The sequence below is a fragment of the Python bivittatus genome, unplaced genomic scaffold (genome assembly GCF_059951505.1).
Source record: "Python bivittatus isolate LINGU-HERP-01145 unplaced genomic scaffold, Pbiv_v1 ctg000250_np1212, whole genome shotgun sequence".
Taxonomy (NCBI): Eukaryota; Metazoa; Chordata; class Lepidosauria; order Squamata; family Pythonidae; genus Python; species Python bivittatus.
This window is the reverse complement of record NW_028277057.1, coordinates 547,081-563,609: the sequence shown is the minus strand read 5'-3', so window position 1 is coordinate 563,609 and position 16,529 is coordinate 547,081. Positions and strand designations below refer to the sequence as shown.

General features: G+C 40.8%; 1 protein-coding gene across 1 annotated transcript in view; it reads right to left on the bottom strand.

Moving 5' to 3' along the window:
- CRYBG2 (crystallin beta-gamma domain containing 2) overlaps window positions 1-16,529 on the bottom strand; it is a 29,604-nt gene that overhangs the window by 9,193 nt on the left and 3,882 nt on the right. Inside the window, exons 2-12 of the mRNA XM_025172057.2 lie at window positions 14,956-15,000; window positions 14,716-14,834; window positions 12,875-13,031; window positions 11,347-11,486; window positions 10,137-10,263; window positions 7,840-7,875; window positions 6,576-6,712; window positions 5,144-5,270; window positions 3,468-3,610; window positions 2,031-2,157; window positions 1,487-1,519 (exon numbers count right to left, since the gene is read on the bottom strand). Of these exons, the coding sequence (XP_025027825.2) occupies window positions 1,487-1,519; window positions 2,031-2,157; window positions 3,468-3,610; window positions 5,144-5,270; window positions 6,576-6,712; window positions 7,840-7,875; window positions 10,137-10,263; window positions 11,347-11,486; window positions 12,875-13,031; window positions 14,716-14,834; window positions 14,956-15,000 (1,191 nt within the window). The remainder of the gene's footprint in view (window positions 1-1,486; window positions 1,520-2,030; window positions 2,158-3,467; window positions 3,611-5,143; window positions 5,271-6,575; window positions 6,713-7,839; window positions 7,876-10,136; window positions 10,264-11,346; window positions 11,487-12,874; window positions 13,032-14,715; window positions 14,835-14,955; window positions 15,001-16,529) is intronic.

The following is a 16,529-nucleotide window of genomic DNA, read 5'->3' as shown; positions in this document are numbered from 1 at the left end:
GGCATGAAATTTACTGATCCCTATTTGGCCTCTATTGCTTCTAGTACAAGTTGCTGAAATCAGACTTCTCTCCAAGACCGTGTTTCTCAACCTTGGCAACTTTAAGATGTGTGGACTTCAACTCCCAGAATTCCCCAGCCAGCATGGCTGGCTGAGGAATTCTAGGAGTTGAAGTCCACACATCTTAAAGTTGCCAAGGTTGAGAAACACTGCTTCTAGAGGTCAAGCCTAACAAATTTTACACGCTTGGAGCTGTCCTTGAAATAAGGGATAATCATGTGTCAGAATAAGGGGGGGAAATGTTGCTTTAATACTAGTGCAGGTGAGGATGACTTAAGGCTGTCTTACTCAGGGGTTGTGGATGAGATGAAGGCAATGTCATGGGGACAGAGCTGAAGAAAAAAAAATGTCACCAGGACATGATTACACCCTCATTAGCTGCAAAGTTACAGTCCTCAGGGTGAAGTAGATTCCACATAAAAGGGGAAGAAAGAGGTTTACTGTGCATGGTTCTGGGCTTAGCAGTTTGACAGATTAGCACTGAAATAAACTTCCGTTCCTTCCCTTCTATACCTGGCTTCTGTGTCTTTTTAAAAAATGGTTTCATGCACATAAATAATCACCTTTCGCCTTATCAAAAATAAGAACTTGCTCATATTTTCCAGAATAGCAAAACAGCTGAGTCAATGAGGAAGGAACAGAAGCTGTTTATCAAGCAGCAAAACTAGTTTGTTCCCTTTTTAAAAGGCATCGTTGGACACACTCTAACTGTATAGGTTTGACGTGGCAGTTTCCCAGGAGGAAAGGTCTCACTGAACCTACCAGCAGCTCAGCTTTTTTCTGATCTTTGGAGCACAAACTCTTTTAACTATCTTCAGGTCTCTCATTCACCCACCCCAAATGCAGCAGTCTGTTCCGTGGGTGGATGGGCACAGGTATAAAAATTGCTTACAGGCCTGCAGGGAGGCATTCAGAGGATGGCGATTCTTCCTTTCCATTGATGAACCTTATCTATTACTATAATAATAGGATTCATATTGATCCCAGTTCTCTGAAAATAATATATCTATAAACATATAAATGGACCTATCATTAAGTTATTGCAGGGGCAAACAACTTTTTTTTTTTACCTGGGAAGGGAGGTGTGATGCACTTTTAATTTTTATTTAGTTGATTGCCTGCAAGGAACACAGGAATCATGGCAATGATGCTACCAGAAGAAGCAGGGCAACATTACCAAATGTCAGGAAAGTTGTGTTATTTGTTATTGGGATGAGAGAGGGAAGCAAAACAGGATCAGCAGCCCATTTTGATAAAGGCTCAAGAAGGATCACATAAAGCCCAGGCAGCTTTGGGTTTGCCCACCTCTGATTTAATGGATGAAATGGATTTAAATGGTCCACTCAAATGTGGTCATCTTGCTAGAATAGCGTAATGGGACATAAAAACCAGCCTGATGCCTTGCTTGTCAATGCCAGCTGCTTACCTTAGAAACGAAGTGTAGGCTGTGTTCCCCAACCTGGTAGGGAGAGAAGTGGAAAAATAAAAGTGAAGTATGATACCGTATTTAGACAAGGTTAGAGAAGTGTACGTTTTATTACTAACTGGATGATCTGGCTAGCACAGAATAGAACACAGGTGTAACGAGGCTACAGAATTCATTCCCACATGAGTAAGATCTGAAATGGGAAAATGGCCAGGGCCTTGCAACCTCTTCTCAGTTTTGAACTTAAAACTTTCTCCGAAAAATGTTATGTTCAGCCAGATTGAACACATTTTCTTCACTGCTCATTGCTTAGCTATTAATCTCTGCAGAAGATACGTAAGCTCACAGGGCAAAACCTTGAATCTTCCCCTTTTTTAATGGAATGAGCTCCTACTTCATATCAGCAGAAGGGACAATACGTAAGCATATAGAAATGCAAGACAGAAGGATATAGAGAAAGTAATTGCTTGAAGACTTGGGGTGTGGGATATGGGACATGGTGTCTGAACTGGAGGGAAGTGAAGACAGACTTCTGAACCCTTACCTGTTGGACAGGTTGCACGGAGGCGATCTGACAGTTGCTTGCTCCCCAGTCTTCACAGTTGCGATATACTCCTTTCTCCAAAATATATTGCTCCCCACTGAAATTCTTGCCTTCATAGGCTACCCACCTGGCCACAGAAAAGGAAATAAAATTTTCTCAAGCTCCATATTCATGTACTAGTCTAAAAATGGTGGTCTGGTGGTGATGTCGATTCCATCCCCTCTGTTATCCTCCAAGGCCCATCATATACCTAAAAACCAGAGTGCTCCAGGAGGCCATGCAGTCCTGTGTATGCTTGCGTTACAGCACCTAGTCTTGTAGCCAGCCTGGCCAAAGTTGGGAGATGAGGTTTGAAAGCTAATGTTGCCAGCTGGGAATTTAGGAGGTTGACATCCCAAGACATCCCAAGACATCCCAAGGAAAATACCAGGTTGGAGAAGATGGGGTTACAGTTTGGCCTTGGGTGCAACTGGGGATCTTTTTGCATTAGCTTACCCATAATAAGCCTATGCAACATTTTCTCTATTCTACTTTAGCTCCTTCAAACAGCTGGCCTCTCCATCATGCCCACTTAACCCCACTCTTGATTTTTCTTTTTATTAATCTGATGAAGAGCTTTGATGGTCTCAAAAATTACCTGACTTCTTTGAGGCTTTTTGACTGATCTAATTAAAGTATTAAGCCACTTCTGCTTTGCAAGGTCTCTTCCATTGACGTGGCTATGAACAATTTTTATAGATGCTGCACTGATATAGTTACTTGCCTTTTCTGGTTTAACTCTTGGTTTCCTGTGACATCTTTTTAAAGATCAGTTGCCCAAATCAGCATCTGCCCCTCCTCCCTATAGACCTGTTTGTCTCTGCTTTCCCTGCCAACCCCGTTAGGTAGACCAGACCAGGAAATCAACTCCACAGGATTATTACAGCCAAACAGAATCTTGCAAGCCTGATTCTGCTGTACCTCCCCTCCCCGCTTCTTATACACCCACTCTTCATTTAGCAACTACCTTGATTAGAGACCCTTTGTAAATACAACAGTAATAAGCGATAATAAAAAATTCATTTTCCAACCAATGCACACATTTACGACCAAATTTTGTGTGCCTAACAACACACTCTAGTGAGAATAATGCTGTATATGAGAAAACTTTATCTGAATGAGACAGCAGCAACCAGTGATCTTCGCAGCATCTTTCTCACTCTCTCTCTGTCACGTGTTCACTTAGCAACCATTTCATTTAACGACCTGGTCATTGGAATGGAACTTGGTTGCTAAACGAAGAGTAGATGTACTCCAATGAATTAGTCCACTTCTGAATATTATCTTGTTTCCCAGGACTTAAAGAATGTTTCAGCCCGTTTTGCCTAGGTAACAGATTTTGCCTATTTCCATCAAGGTAATTTTCCTTACTCTCTACATTTCCTCAGAAATACTCACACTCCACTCAGGACATGGATGGATTGTGTCATGATCCCATAGCTGGCCAGCTCAACATCTGGCAGAGCTTCACTGAGCTCAACACTGGGGCCATCTTCAAAATCCATGGCTTCAAATAGCACAAGGGCTGGGTCCAGAAAGTCCTACCCAGGGATGAAAAAAAATGAAGGTGTCATAATGTAGCAATGACTTTTTGATGTAACGTCCTAGAACAGTCCTCTCACTCAAATTATCATGAGGACCACACAAAGACTACAGGCAGTCTTTGGGTTATAAAGGCAATTGGGACCAAGATTGCTGTCGCTAAGCAATGCATTCATAAAGCGCAACATCATGTGACCACATCGCGTAGCGAACAGCAATCCTGGGCAGTTCCAGTTGCCATTGTAACCCCAAAATGTGTGGGTCGTTAAGCAGGAAGAGGCGGGAGTCCCAGGTAAGGAGCGCAGGAGTGCAGGAGTGCCGGGGGGTGGGGAAGCCAGGGGAGGGCATGGAGGGCTGGTGCAGGGCCACACATGGGTGGGGGGTTACTGCAGGCTGGAGAAAAAGTGGAAGCAATTTACCGGAACAACTTGCAACCTTCTCTGCCGGATTCCCCATTGACTACTTGTGGGAAGCCAGTAGGGAAGGTTGCAAATGGTGATCACGTGACTGTGCCTCCTTGCAATGTCATAATCACTAGCTGGGCACCTGAGCCCCCAGGTCGCAATCACATGACCATGGGGTTGCTGTGATGGCCAGAATATCGAGGACCGGTCATGTGTCCATTTTTTTCAGTGCTGCTGTAACTGAATAGTCGCTGAACGAATTGATGTAATCCAAGGACTACCTGTAGTTCATTATCCTGAGGGCCGCAACACTGAAGCCTTTTCATACATAGATATCAAAGACTCTAGAGGGCTGTTATTCTATCAACACAACATATCAGGTTATTACAATCACTTGGAAGTTGTAATGCATCTGGTGTGATGTGGAGAGGGGAGGATTTTTTTTCTGTTGGACACCACACTCTCTCAGAGGTAATCTGTCTAGAATAGGGACAGAGCCCTAATCCAACATTTTAGTTGGGGGTACTCTTCCTCACTAGAGTTCTTCAAGCAGAACCTTTGTATCCTCTGAAAGAATGTTCTAAACCAGGGTTTTCCAAGCTGTGAGGTGTCCTTGGGGAGGAGCAGACAGAGTCCAGGGGAGGTATGAAGAAACTTTTAGTTGTACACTGTTACAGTAAATCCACCTTTCCCAAAATACTAGTTTCAAGTGAGTAACATGGTGGTGGTGGAGGCACAAAGTCTGCTTTTTTATTTTTTATGTCTTTATTAAAAACAAAAGTTCATTGTATTGTTTTCATTGTTCATTTGTGTCCATTTCGGTGTTTCGATTTTTAGGGGAGGTGTGTACATGAAGATTACACTAGAGGTGTGATGGTGAAAAGTTTAGGAACCCATGCTCTAAAGCAATGTTTCTCAACCTCAGTAACTTTAAGATGGGTAGACTTCAACTCCCAGAATTCCCTAGCCAGCAGGAATTCTGGGAGTTGAAGTCCACCCATTTTAAAGCAGCTAAAGTAGGTTGAGAAACACTGCTTTAAAGATTCAGTACTTGCATAGCTGATACTGTAGGACCAAATGGCAACAGATCTCCCATTTTTAATTCTGTGAGCAAACAGGCATTCTTACTGTCCGGATCAGCCGCAGAGACACCAGCTCTTCATTATAGCCACCCCATTCTGTCCAGTCACAGTATTCTCCTTCTTCCAATAGGTACTGATGGCCACGAAAACCTTCTTTCTCATAGCCAACCCAGCTGAAGATGGGAACAAACGAACAATAAGAGAAGGGAGAGGCGGAAAGAGGGAAATTACTCTGATTCCTGAATATAACAGTACTTCTCTCTCCCCCTTCCCAAACCAGTTTATATATTAACAGACAACATGGTTCACATAGTGAAAATATTCTTTTTGTATTTACTGTATCTTTTTCTTTTTCTTTTAAATTAATGTTTTTGAAACAAAAGAGAAAGAGAGAAAAAGAGAAAATGAACATGGGGAGAAAAGGGAATCTTTTTTAGTGGAGAAATAGTGGAGAGTTTGGCACTCAGCTCAGAGATGGAAAAAGATCTCTAAAATCCTTTTTCTTATTGTTAAAAATAACTTAATGTATTTTTATGGTTAATTTTTCATCAACAATATACTGAGTACCACTTGTACAACTTTTGTGAGTTCTTTGTCCTGTACCTGATATAATATTTCTGCATCATTTTTTTCTTTTTTATGTTTATCTGATTATCTATCGCATCAATCTGGATGGATTCTCAGTGATGTACAGATCACTGTATATTATACACTGTATATTATAATAAAACAGTAATATGATGCAACAACAAACAGTAATGAAACAAACAATAGTAGTAACAATCAGCAAAAAGCCACTTTTTAAAGCCCAGAGTGGCTCATCTTTGCCTAGCTAAGGAGCTATATCCTTTTTGGGGAGAGAATAATATTTTTGCTTCCCAGAACTGCTGTGGGTGGAGTAACGTGATACAAATGGAGGAAAATCATGTCAGACAATAATTTGGGCATAATTTTCTGAGTTTTTCCTTTTTTTCCCCCCTAGATCAGTGTTTCTCAACCTTGACAACTTTAAGATTAACTTAAAGACAACTTTAAGAATTGGCTGGGAATTGAAGTCCACCCATCTTAAAGTTGCCAAGGTTGAGAAACACTGTCCTAGATAATTAGATAGATGATGCCATTTTAACATTTTAAGCCTACTCTAAGTCACAAAGAAATAAAATAATCCTTAAAGCAGCAGAATATTATGACACACATTCTTAGTGTTTTGCCACCAAGTTTTAATGACATGGATGACAATGTTCTAGTGGCTACAAAGAAGTAGGGGAAGGAGCAACTGGTGGTTTCAGCTTAATTTCAAAAATTCTCTTCAGGTCTCTATTTAGAATTCTAGTACGAGCGAACTGTTGCTCCAAAAACATCTGAAGGGCTGGATAAAGCCAGAATAGACAGTGCTGAACTTAATGGATCAAACGTCTGCCTACTCAGTGAACAGGGACTTCTTGTTGTCTCCAGGAAATTCACCCAAAATTGCTCACCAGCCTCCCATGATTCTCAGAGAACCGGCAGTAGACATCATAGAATCCTGGTTGTTTTCTGGCTTCTTTAAGTTGTAAATATCCCGGCTTATTTCCCAGCTATGGCCCTGAAAATGTGGCCTCTCAAAAATTAGAGCCTAGGGAGAAAATGATGGAGAATGAGATGAACATTTGTGGATTTATTTAATCAAACTTGGCTTACGAATTTTTAATACTAATTTTAAGAGTAAAATATCTTGGGAGGGAGGAGTGAATAAATGCTGAGATTCTCAGGAAGCTGAATCACAATTATACAGAATTTAGAAGAACCTGGGAGGTCAACTGGTTTAACCAACTAAATGTAAGCTGTTTACCTCACTGTTGACACTATAACATTTTTCCAAAGCCATTTCATAGAAGTTTCATCTAAAATAACATGCTTATCTTTTTAAGCCCAATTTTCTATCTATGAATACATGCAGATTTCAAGTATTTTCTTCCACTTCTGTGCATTTGCTTTTGTTTTTTTTTTCTAAAAAAGGAAGTCTGTCTTTCCTGACACCAACCCCTTGCGAAAGCAGAGCTGTCCTGCTTGCCAAATTGTTCACTTCTCTGTTGATTTCAGAAGCCAATCTAATCAACAATCTGGTCTTAATCCTTTCTAAGCAGATTCAAACCCTTGTAGTTAATTTCACAATACCTATAGAAAACTATCACTTGATTTTCTCTGTTTACATGACGTTTTTTTTAGTGTGGGTATATGTGTGTGTGCGCCTCCTGAGCATCATCCTGAAACTGACAGCAGAGTAATTCTGAAACAGACTGTAGTTGACAATGTATGGGAAGATGCAAGGGCTTGAAAGAAGGGGAGCGGGGTAGATGAGGACAGATTTGAAAGAAAATATAGCATCAAAAGGGCACATTATTTGTTATATGTCCCATGAGTGAAACACTCAGCATGTTGGTGGAATTAATCAAGCTCTGGACTAAATTTCAAAACTGTTTCCTGAGATTCCTAAAGCAAAATCTTTAGAAATCTGTAGATTGCAAACACCATAAAATAAAGCCTATTCCACATGTTTCTGCAAAATGTACAAATTGGCATATTTTGTATTCTTATTTATTGTGCATATAAAGGTAGGATGATTCTGACGTCCAAACTATAAAATTTCTTTTTATGCATTCTGCTAAAAGGTGCAGTTTTGCAGAAAACTCAGGTTCTCTATTTCCACTTTTTGCAGGATGTATTTCTATCCAATGATCAAACTTAGCCATGATCCATTACCTTGGGCTCTGCAGGGTTTTCAACAACAGGGGAACCCTGAAATGAAAATAAAGGAAAGAGAAATGTCTGTGAATGGATCTATCCACACTGCTTTCCTTCTCAGCTCATCATCATCTTGATTCATCATCATCTTGAAGTCCACTCATCTTAAAGTGGCCAAGTTTGGACAACACTGCTCTAGACATTTTCTGTTACCACTTTTGCACAAGAATTCTCTCTGCAACTAGATTATCACGGGTCAAAACTCTCTTGCCCTCAGTTTTAAAATAAGAACTTATTAAAAATTTCAAATTTCCTCACAAATGGCATACACTTAGAATTTAAAAGTTCAAAGGCAGGAAAAAGCAAAACTAACCAATTCACTGGTGCAAGAAGAATGCTTTGGTTCCTTAGCTCTTAAAAATAAAAAAGTCAACCAATAAACCATATTTATAGCACTGAATTAGGACTGCCACATTCTTGGTTTGTTTTTGTTTTTTTTTAAACAGGCTACTCCTTTCTCAGCTATGTCATGGCAGAAAGTATCTGTGCTGGAAATTGTAGCAGCTACTTAATTCACCGAGTGCAGACAGGCAAAGCGAGGGGGTCAAAAAGGTCAAGGTGGCTTCTGCAATGACATTATCAAAGCTTGGCCCTTTTTAACCTGTGTCACGAAAGGGAGCAGGACTTGCTGTTGCCATCTTGACTTTTTTGACACCCCCACCCCTGCCAGATAACCTGAATGAGAACTGACCAAAATTTGTACATTTTCCTTCAATAAACACAAAAAGGACTTGTAATTTTAAAAGAAATCTGGAAGAAAGAACCACATTTAGGACAGCTTCATTTCAATACTGGTACCAAAATGCTCGCTTTTTTCCCAAAGCCATTTGATAAAAGTTGGATTTCTTTGAAGACCATGCGAACAAGGCTTTGGACTGTTTAAATGTATTTTCTCCTTTAACAGCTTTGATGTTTTGCACGGCTGCTGATGATTTTACTGTGCTGCTATTGCAACAGTTCAATATTTGTTCCTTTTTAAAAGAAGAATTTACTTGCATAAAACCTTGCTGATTTCTGAATCAAAAAGGAAGGCAAATTACCTCAGTCTCCCAGTGTCACTGCTGAGTTACCTAAAACTGCCTCTGCCACTCAGCACGGGGGTGCCAGTGGGCTTCAGGGCACTGCAGTGTTGGCCAAAGTTCAACAATTCTTTAGAAAAAGGAATGTAAAGGGAAGTACTCCTAGAACAGCTCAGTCAGAACTGAGCATCCTTATGGTGTGTGGACAAAATGGAAAATTAAGGAAGTGGAATGAAGTACGCTGAACTTGCATTCCACCATGCAACATTTGGTTGAACAACTTGCTTGCTTAAATATAAATAAGCAAAGATTAAGTAACGAAGAAATGTAGAAACGTGCACACATTAATTTGTATGAGGAACTACACTTTTCTTAAACAAATTAGTGACATGTGCTTAAAGAAACAAACCTGTCATTAGCTGACTGGCACAAGTGACATACCAGTGAAATGCATTTGGGAAGTGGCACTTTGTTTTTTAAAAAATCGTTGTCCCCGTAATGTTCAGATCTGCCTTCTCGGGGAAAGAAACAAATAGACACAGGCAATCTGCAGAACAAATTTTGTTGTCTACTTGTACAACACTAGGAACCTCTGGCGTTTCCACACATGGAATCTGTGCTGCTTCCCAATTAGTCCCATATCCATGGGATCCTCAAGGATTACTAGTTTCTCAGCTCACTCCCCTGATTTATTTTTGGCTCACCTGCAGTATGTCTCAAACTGCAGTTAGTTGAGGAAATTTCCCTTTTAAGACTATGAAGCTCTGGAGCAAGGTTCCTCAACCTTGGCAACTGTGAGATGTGTGGATTTCAACACCCAGAATTCCCCCGCCAGCAAAGCTGCAAATGTAAGTCTAACCACAGCTGACAAAAGTGCAAGCAAATGGATAGGTAGAGTCATTTTAATAGAATTCTCTGGGTTTGAGAAAGAAAAAGAATGCCTCTAAGACATGGCAGTTGAGGACCAGATGACCTTGCCTCTTGAGATGTTAGTCTATCCGTTAAGGAGTCAGTGAAATAAAAGGATCAAACAACTCACAGAGACCTTGACTTAATGCACTAGTACTTTAGGACTAGAGTACGTATACTTATCTGGTCTCCAAGATTCTGTAATGCCTTTTTCCTGACTTTAAATCTGACTAATGAGACTCTGTGTGATGTTAGCTTCCTTAGTCATGAGGGGCCTAACATCATATGCATAAAGAAACAAAGAAAATCCTGCCAGGGGATACTTACTAGTTTAATTGGATGCATGGAGCAAATGGAGGGGTCCTTTGCCCCCCAGGCTTGCAAACTGGGATACCCACCAGGTTCTAAGACATATGGGTCATCATCAAAGAATGGCTTTGAATAAACGAGCCACCTATGGAATAGAGAGTTCTGTAAAAAAGTGGGCAAAACAAATACTGATAAAATATACACCTACTGAACTGAACATCCCAAGAGACATCCTGGAAGGAGACAGGCATATACAGTTTGTATGCTTAATCCTTTAAGTCAACCAGCACAATTTGCACTTCTAGACCAATACATGAATTAGAAGGCAATGACTGGTTGGTTTTCACCCATTTTCAAATTCTGCAACCTGCCCCAGCTCAAGAATTAAGCAAAACATCTATAAAATACACAGTTCAGAGTAAAATGTACACAGAATTGTGAATCGTGTGCAAAGGAAAAAGAAAAATCTGAAGAAAAATTATGAATTTTTTTGTATAAAACCTTCAATAGTACACTAGGTTTTCCAAGTAAGTTCAGAAATGATCTGCTGAGCTTGTCCTTAAATGCTTCAGATAAATAAACATTTGAATTCCCAAATAGATGTGAGAGCCATCATGAGAAGCTGCAGACAAAGTGCCTCCAAGTCCACTTTTCCACCAGTCCCTAGACCTATCCAACTTTCTTGCAACCAGAGAATGTAGGACTCTACCATGTTATAGGAAGTTGATCAAGAGCAGCACAAAATGTCAGAATCTTGAAATCATTAGGTCAGAGGCAGATTTTCCTTCTCCTGAAATAGAGAGGGACTCTATAAAAGTACTACTCTCTCCTTGCACATCTTGTTCACTTCCATAAAATTTGGCAATCAGGTGCCAGGTGAATGGGTGGAAATGGGTACCCAGATGAACAGACCATATTCAGCTCTTAAATGTTTTGGCAGGACTGGCATCGGTCATCAATCTCCTCCAGCAACTGTGGTGGTCACAGCGTCCCAACAGGGCCCATCACTGACATTGGCAGTGGGATCTGTTAGCCATCTACTTTTTTGATTATCCACACATCAATGTTCTGCTGTGTGGAACTTTTGCTAGTAACCAACAAGCCTTCCATTAAAGGAGGAGCTAATGTCCACCCTTCAGATCTTTCTATTTTGATCTCCATAAAAAAGAAATCAAGCACTTTAGCTTAAGGTCACCTCTTATAAAACAGGGGGAAAAAAGTGCCTTACAGGCCAGAGTGTACAATGATAGATGCTGCCTTCAAGGGTCGGCCATATGCTCGTGAATCTTCTGCAGAATCAGTGAATCTCTGTTTTCTCCCTTCCCCATTTTCCTCTGTAAAAAAACTGATCTCAGGAAGTCTGTAATCCTGCAAAGAAGAAGCTTAGCTTGTTAATAGGAAAAGAGCTAGAACCTTGATTTCCATAATCATTACTTCCCAGCATTCAGTAATGGATTACACGTTTCAATAGTCTCATCAAATCCTTCAGTAGGTTTATATGAATCAGGAATGAGTGATCCATGGCTTATAGCTGCATGTAGCTTCTTAATCCCATTTTTGTGGCCCATGTTGTGAAACATTTTTAACAAAATGAATTAACCCCTAAAATAGATGAACTGTAACCTCTACTTATCTATTTTATGCATCCCCTAAGCCAAAAAAAAATCACTGCCTCATCACTATCTTTTTCCTTATAACTCTCCAAGTCATATGTACATTACAACCTTCTAAACAGAAGAAAAATGCCACTCACTCTGATCTAGACCAGTGTTTTTCAAACTTGGCATACTGCCTGGGGAATTCTGGGAGTTGAAGTCTACACATCTTAAAGCTGACAAGTTTGAAAAACACTGATCTAGGCCAACCTTCCCCAGCCTGGCCCTCCAGGGGGTTGGACTTTTATTTCTTTTGGCAGCTGGGAATGTTGAGAGTTGAAATCCAACAAAGTTGCAGGACATGAGGTTGAAAAGGGCTGGTCTAGATTTTCAGACACTTTCCAGACTTTTTATGGCTTGTACTGAGGTCAGAGCTGCAAAGGCAGCGGCCAAAGTCCACCATTATATTACCTACAAGAACTAATGTAATCTGGAATGAGAGAAAAAGAGATACCATGAGGCAACCAAGTGGGAAAACTCTTCAGATGTTCCCATTTCTTATGATTTTCAGATCACAGATGAGTAGAAAGCTGGCTGGCAAAACTTTGTTTCAGAAACAATTTTCAAGATAAGTCCAACTGATCTAGGCAAACTTAATTCATTAACCAAACACTTTCAAATGCTTTGCACTGAAAAATGTCAGCTTCAGTTATCCAGGGTCATAATTTGGTTATTTATTTTATTTTCAGACCATTCTTCCACTCAAAGGAGCCAATACCATAGTGGCATGGATGGCGCCCCTGGTGGCCCCTTTAGCTATCAATGTCCTCCTCATCCATCACAGATACTAAGTCACTGGCTTTCCATCATATGCAAAGATGCCTTCTCCATTCTGCTACTGAACCAAATAGGTTTCTCTCTTGCTTCTCACTGCCTTCAGTGGCTCTCCCTGCTTTGAAGAATGAGACTCAGCTGCAATCACTGGCAACTCCAGGCAGACTTGAGGAAATCCACCTCTTCAGGTTTCATACAGGAGTTAATTTTGACTCGGCAAATGGCAGTTTTCTATATTCTCAGTGTTCCAACATCAACATTAACCTGCATGGCCAACCAACTCCCCAAAAAGAAAAAGACTTTCAAATGGAACTCAGTCCCCCTTACCTGCACAACCCGCTTCAGAGAACCAATACAGAATGGGGCATTCTCCCTTTCCAACTCTTCCTTGCAGTACATTTTCCAAGGGTTAGTGATTTCCACATTCCCTTCAGCCAGCACACACTTCCGCCCATGGAATCGGGGCTTTTCGTACATCAACCAACTAGAGAGAACCAGAAACTGACATCATTTGGTGAGTCCCAATCAGAGCCATGTCTTCAACTTATATTCTAGAGTTGAACTGGCTGGTGTGTGACGTTGATGGAGTTGCTTGGGTACCCACCCACAATTCTCATGCTTCTTAAAAGGGGAATACTTCTCCTCTGTACTGAACAATCATAGAAATACTTATCAAAAATATCTTACAAAAATGTTTTGCTTCAACCACAAAAGAGGAGGGGGGGGGTCAAAGAATTTGGGATACTCTCCTATCCTCCTGCCACTTGCTGTTCCATTCCTCCATAGCTCCACAGTTCAGATAGATAGATATACACTAAAAACACCCATGTCACAGAAAACCGTGTCAGCATTCATCCAATAATTAATGTTGGGCTATGATCGGAAAGACCACTTAGTTCAAAGATCCACTCAGTTATTATGCTCACCGGGCAAATATTTAACTAGCCTAATTCATTTGGAAAGCTCATGCCCAGGATATAAGGGAGACAGCTCTTTTTTACTGTTCCTCCCCAGTAGCTGGCATTTAAGAAGGAGGGGTCAGCCCTACGAGGTAGACCAGATCAGAAAACACAAGAAGACTAGAACTATACTTTATTGAGATAGGATATAACAACAGAATTTTGCAATTCTGACTGTATTTCTCCTCCCCTCCCTCTTACACCTTGGAGGGGGGAAGCCAGGCTAAGTCCGTTTCTAATCCTTTCCTGCCTCCCTGTGCTTAATGAATGCTTTTGCGCTGGTTATTGTCTTAAAGGCTTCTGGATGAGTTCTCCAAGGTCCATGGCTCACTACAGGAGCAGACCACTGTCAAGATAACCAGTGATCATATTGTCCTTCATACACTTATCTAAATTATCTTAAAAGTGCTGAATATCACCACTTTTGATAGCAGTAAATATTACAGCATGATGACACATTGGCTGCATTAAGCTCTAATCCCATCTGAATGAAAGCCAAGGGCTGAGTTCTTAAAATGTGCTGTGCCCAAACAAATGGGCCATATTATAGATTAATGTGACAATGTGATTCACACAACATATTAAGACAAAGATGGAATTCTCAGAGCAACTGGTCCACAATCTCCCCTATCCTAGCATCTTGGCACTGCACAGCAAACCCAGCCAAAAGACCAACCAAGGTTGAAACTAACCAAATTTAGCAATGCCCAGTTTCCTAATAGCCGTGCTGTGCAAATACAGCCATGGCGTATGGAAACACTCCTGCATTTCCCTGCCTGTTTCGTCAGCCCTGTATCGACCTGCCTTACAAAGTGTGAAAAATACTTATTTATTTTGAATAATTGTATATACTTCTAATATATCTCCTTGCACTAACAAAAGGTCCAAGCATTGGAGTCTTTCTGCATTGTTTGGAAGAATACCAAGATCTGCATGAAACAAATTAAATAAAAGTAAGTATTACTTACACTGACATCGTATTAACAGCTCCTTGTATTGTACTACAAGAATGGAGAACCTGCAGCCTTTCACTTCTGAACAATTCATCTTAGCTGGAGTATAATTATGGTATTGGGAACTGATGTCCAGTAACATTAGTAAGACCACAAGGTTTTGATTCTTTTTATAGCACTTTCTTGCTGTTTTCTTTTTCTACCCAAGGCCTTATTCTCACTGTGCTTATCCAGAACCAGCCAAAGCTTTGCTTACCCTCCTCGGATCACCTGAATGGAGATAGTGCTTGTGAGTTCCCAGGAAGTGGCATCTGGAACATCACTCCAGACTTCTCTTTTCTGCCCTCCAAAGCCAGCCTCAGAGTATAAAATGATCTATAGTGAATGAGAAATAGGGAGAAAAAAAGGAAAGGGTGCCATCTTAACTTTGCGTCTACCAGTGTATCATCTCTTTTGCCGGATCCTGGGAAGTCACCCTTATGTTTCACCATCCTACCTTGCCGGGGCGTTTGTTAATCTTCATAGGCTTCTTTTCCTCTTCCTGAAATTAAAAAAATAAATGGGAAATTACTGAAGACAACAGGGCAGCCTTTGCACAAGGATGCAAAGAATGGCTGTGGTGGAATTTTTCAAAAAGTCTCTGTCTAACAGGTACATCCAAGGCACATTCTTGCAATTGTGGAATGAGTAAGGGGTGTGTATTTTGGGAGATCAATAGTGTATTGTTTAGCTCGTTAGTTTTATACCCCACCTTTCCTTCAGGAACTCCAATTGACCTACTCTGTGTCTCTCCTTGCATTTGCCCCACAATCACCACCCTGTGATGTAGGTTGGCTGGGAGAGACGGACTGGCCTCAGGGGGTTTCTATAGCTGAAGGACGAAAACTGGGTCTCTCCAAAGCCAATCCGACACTTACTTACTTACTTTATTTATTTATTTATTAATTATTAAACTTGTATGCCGCCCATCTCCCCCAACAGGTGACTCTGGGTGGCTCACAATAACAAAAAAGGAAAAAACACCAATCCCTCCAACAATGGCTAAAATCCATAAATAATTAAAATACAAACATACATTAAAAATGTCCTAAACCCCCCCTGTAAATTTTAGCCCTAACTATAACTATAACCTTAACTATAACACACTGGGTCTCTTGTATTGCATTTTGCAGGCTTCAATGGCTGCTGCTTTTTTACTTCGTGTAAGTCCAAATATTTCTCCACCAACATGCACAGTTCTCTACAGCACTGTTTTGCCATTACTGTCCATCTGATGTAATGTTATAGCTTCAAAAGCAGATGGGGGAAGGTTCTCCCCATCCTCTCCTTGGCCCCTGGATCGTGTTCTAGTCAATTTTTCAATCTCATCAAAAAACCTATCTAGTCAGTGTCATAATCCACTGAAGTCAGTTTCACAGGGCCAACAGAAAGTTCTCTGACTTAATGTATTCCGGCTTGCATAAGGAGCATTCCTCTTTCTCTAGCAGCACAACCACAGCTTTGAAGCATATTGCACCCAGCCCTGCATGGAAATCCAGATTGCCCAAAGGACCTGTCATAAAAGCAATTGGGGGGCAGGGGGGCAAAAATATTGATCAAGGAAAACGAGTTGGAACCTGTGTCTTGTGTTCCATAAAGGAGGCTGTTGTGAAACAATCAGGCTGTAGGGCCCCAAGACAAACCATTACATTTCAGAAACATCTGGGCCTCCCCTATTCCTCTTACTCTCCTTACCTCTGAAAATTCTTGTTTAAAAATAAAGAAAAAGGGGGGAGTTGGGCATGTACAGCAAGGAATTAAATGTGACCTCACGCTACAAACTGTGGTTCAAGGTGAGGCTCCAGCTATGTAAAATTGAATATTGCAGTGTTCTCATCATGCAGACTTCTCTCTCCTCCCATCTAAGATGACCACTGGGCTTCTCTTCAATTTCTTTAATGAGCATCACTGACTCTGTTAGCTATCCATTTAAAGATCATAAATAACGACCTTCATTCAGGCACAACACTCAAATGGCTTCAATTAGTGTTGTGCAGTTGAGCAAGGCAGTGGGTTTGGTCCTGTAATCAT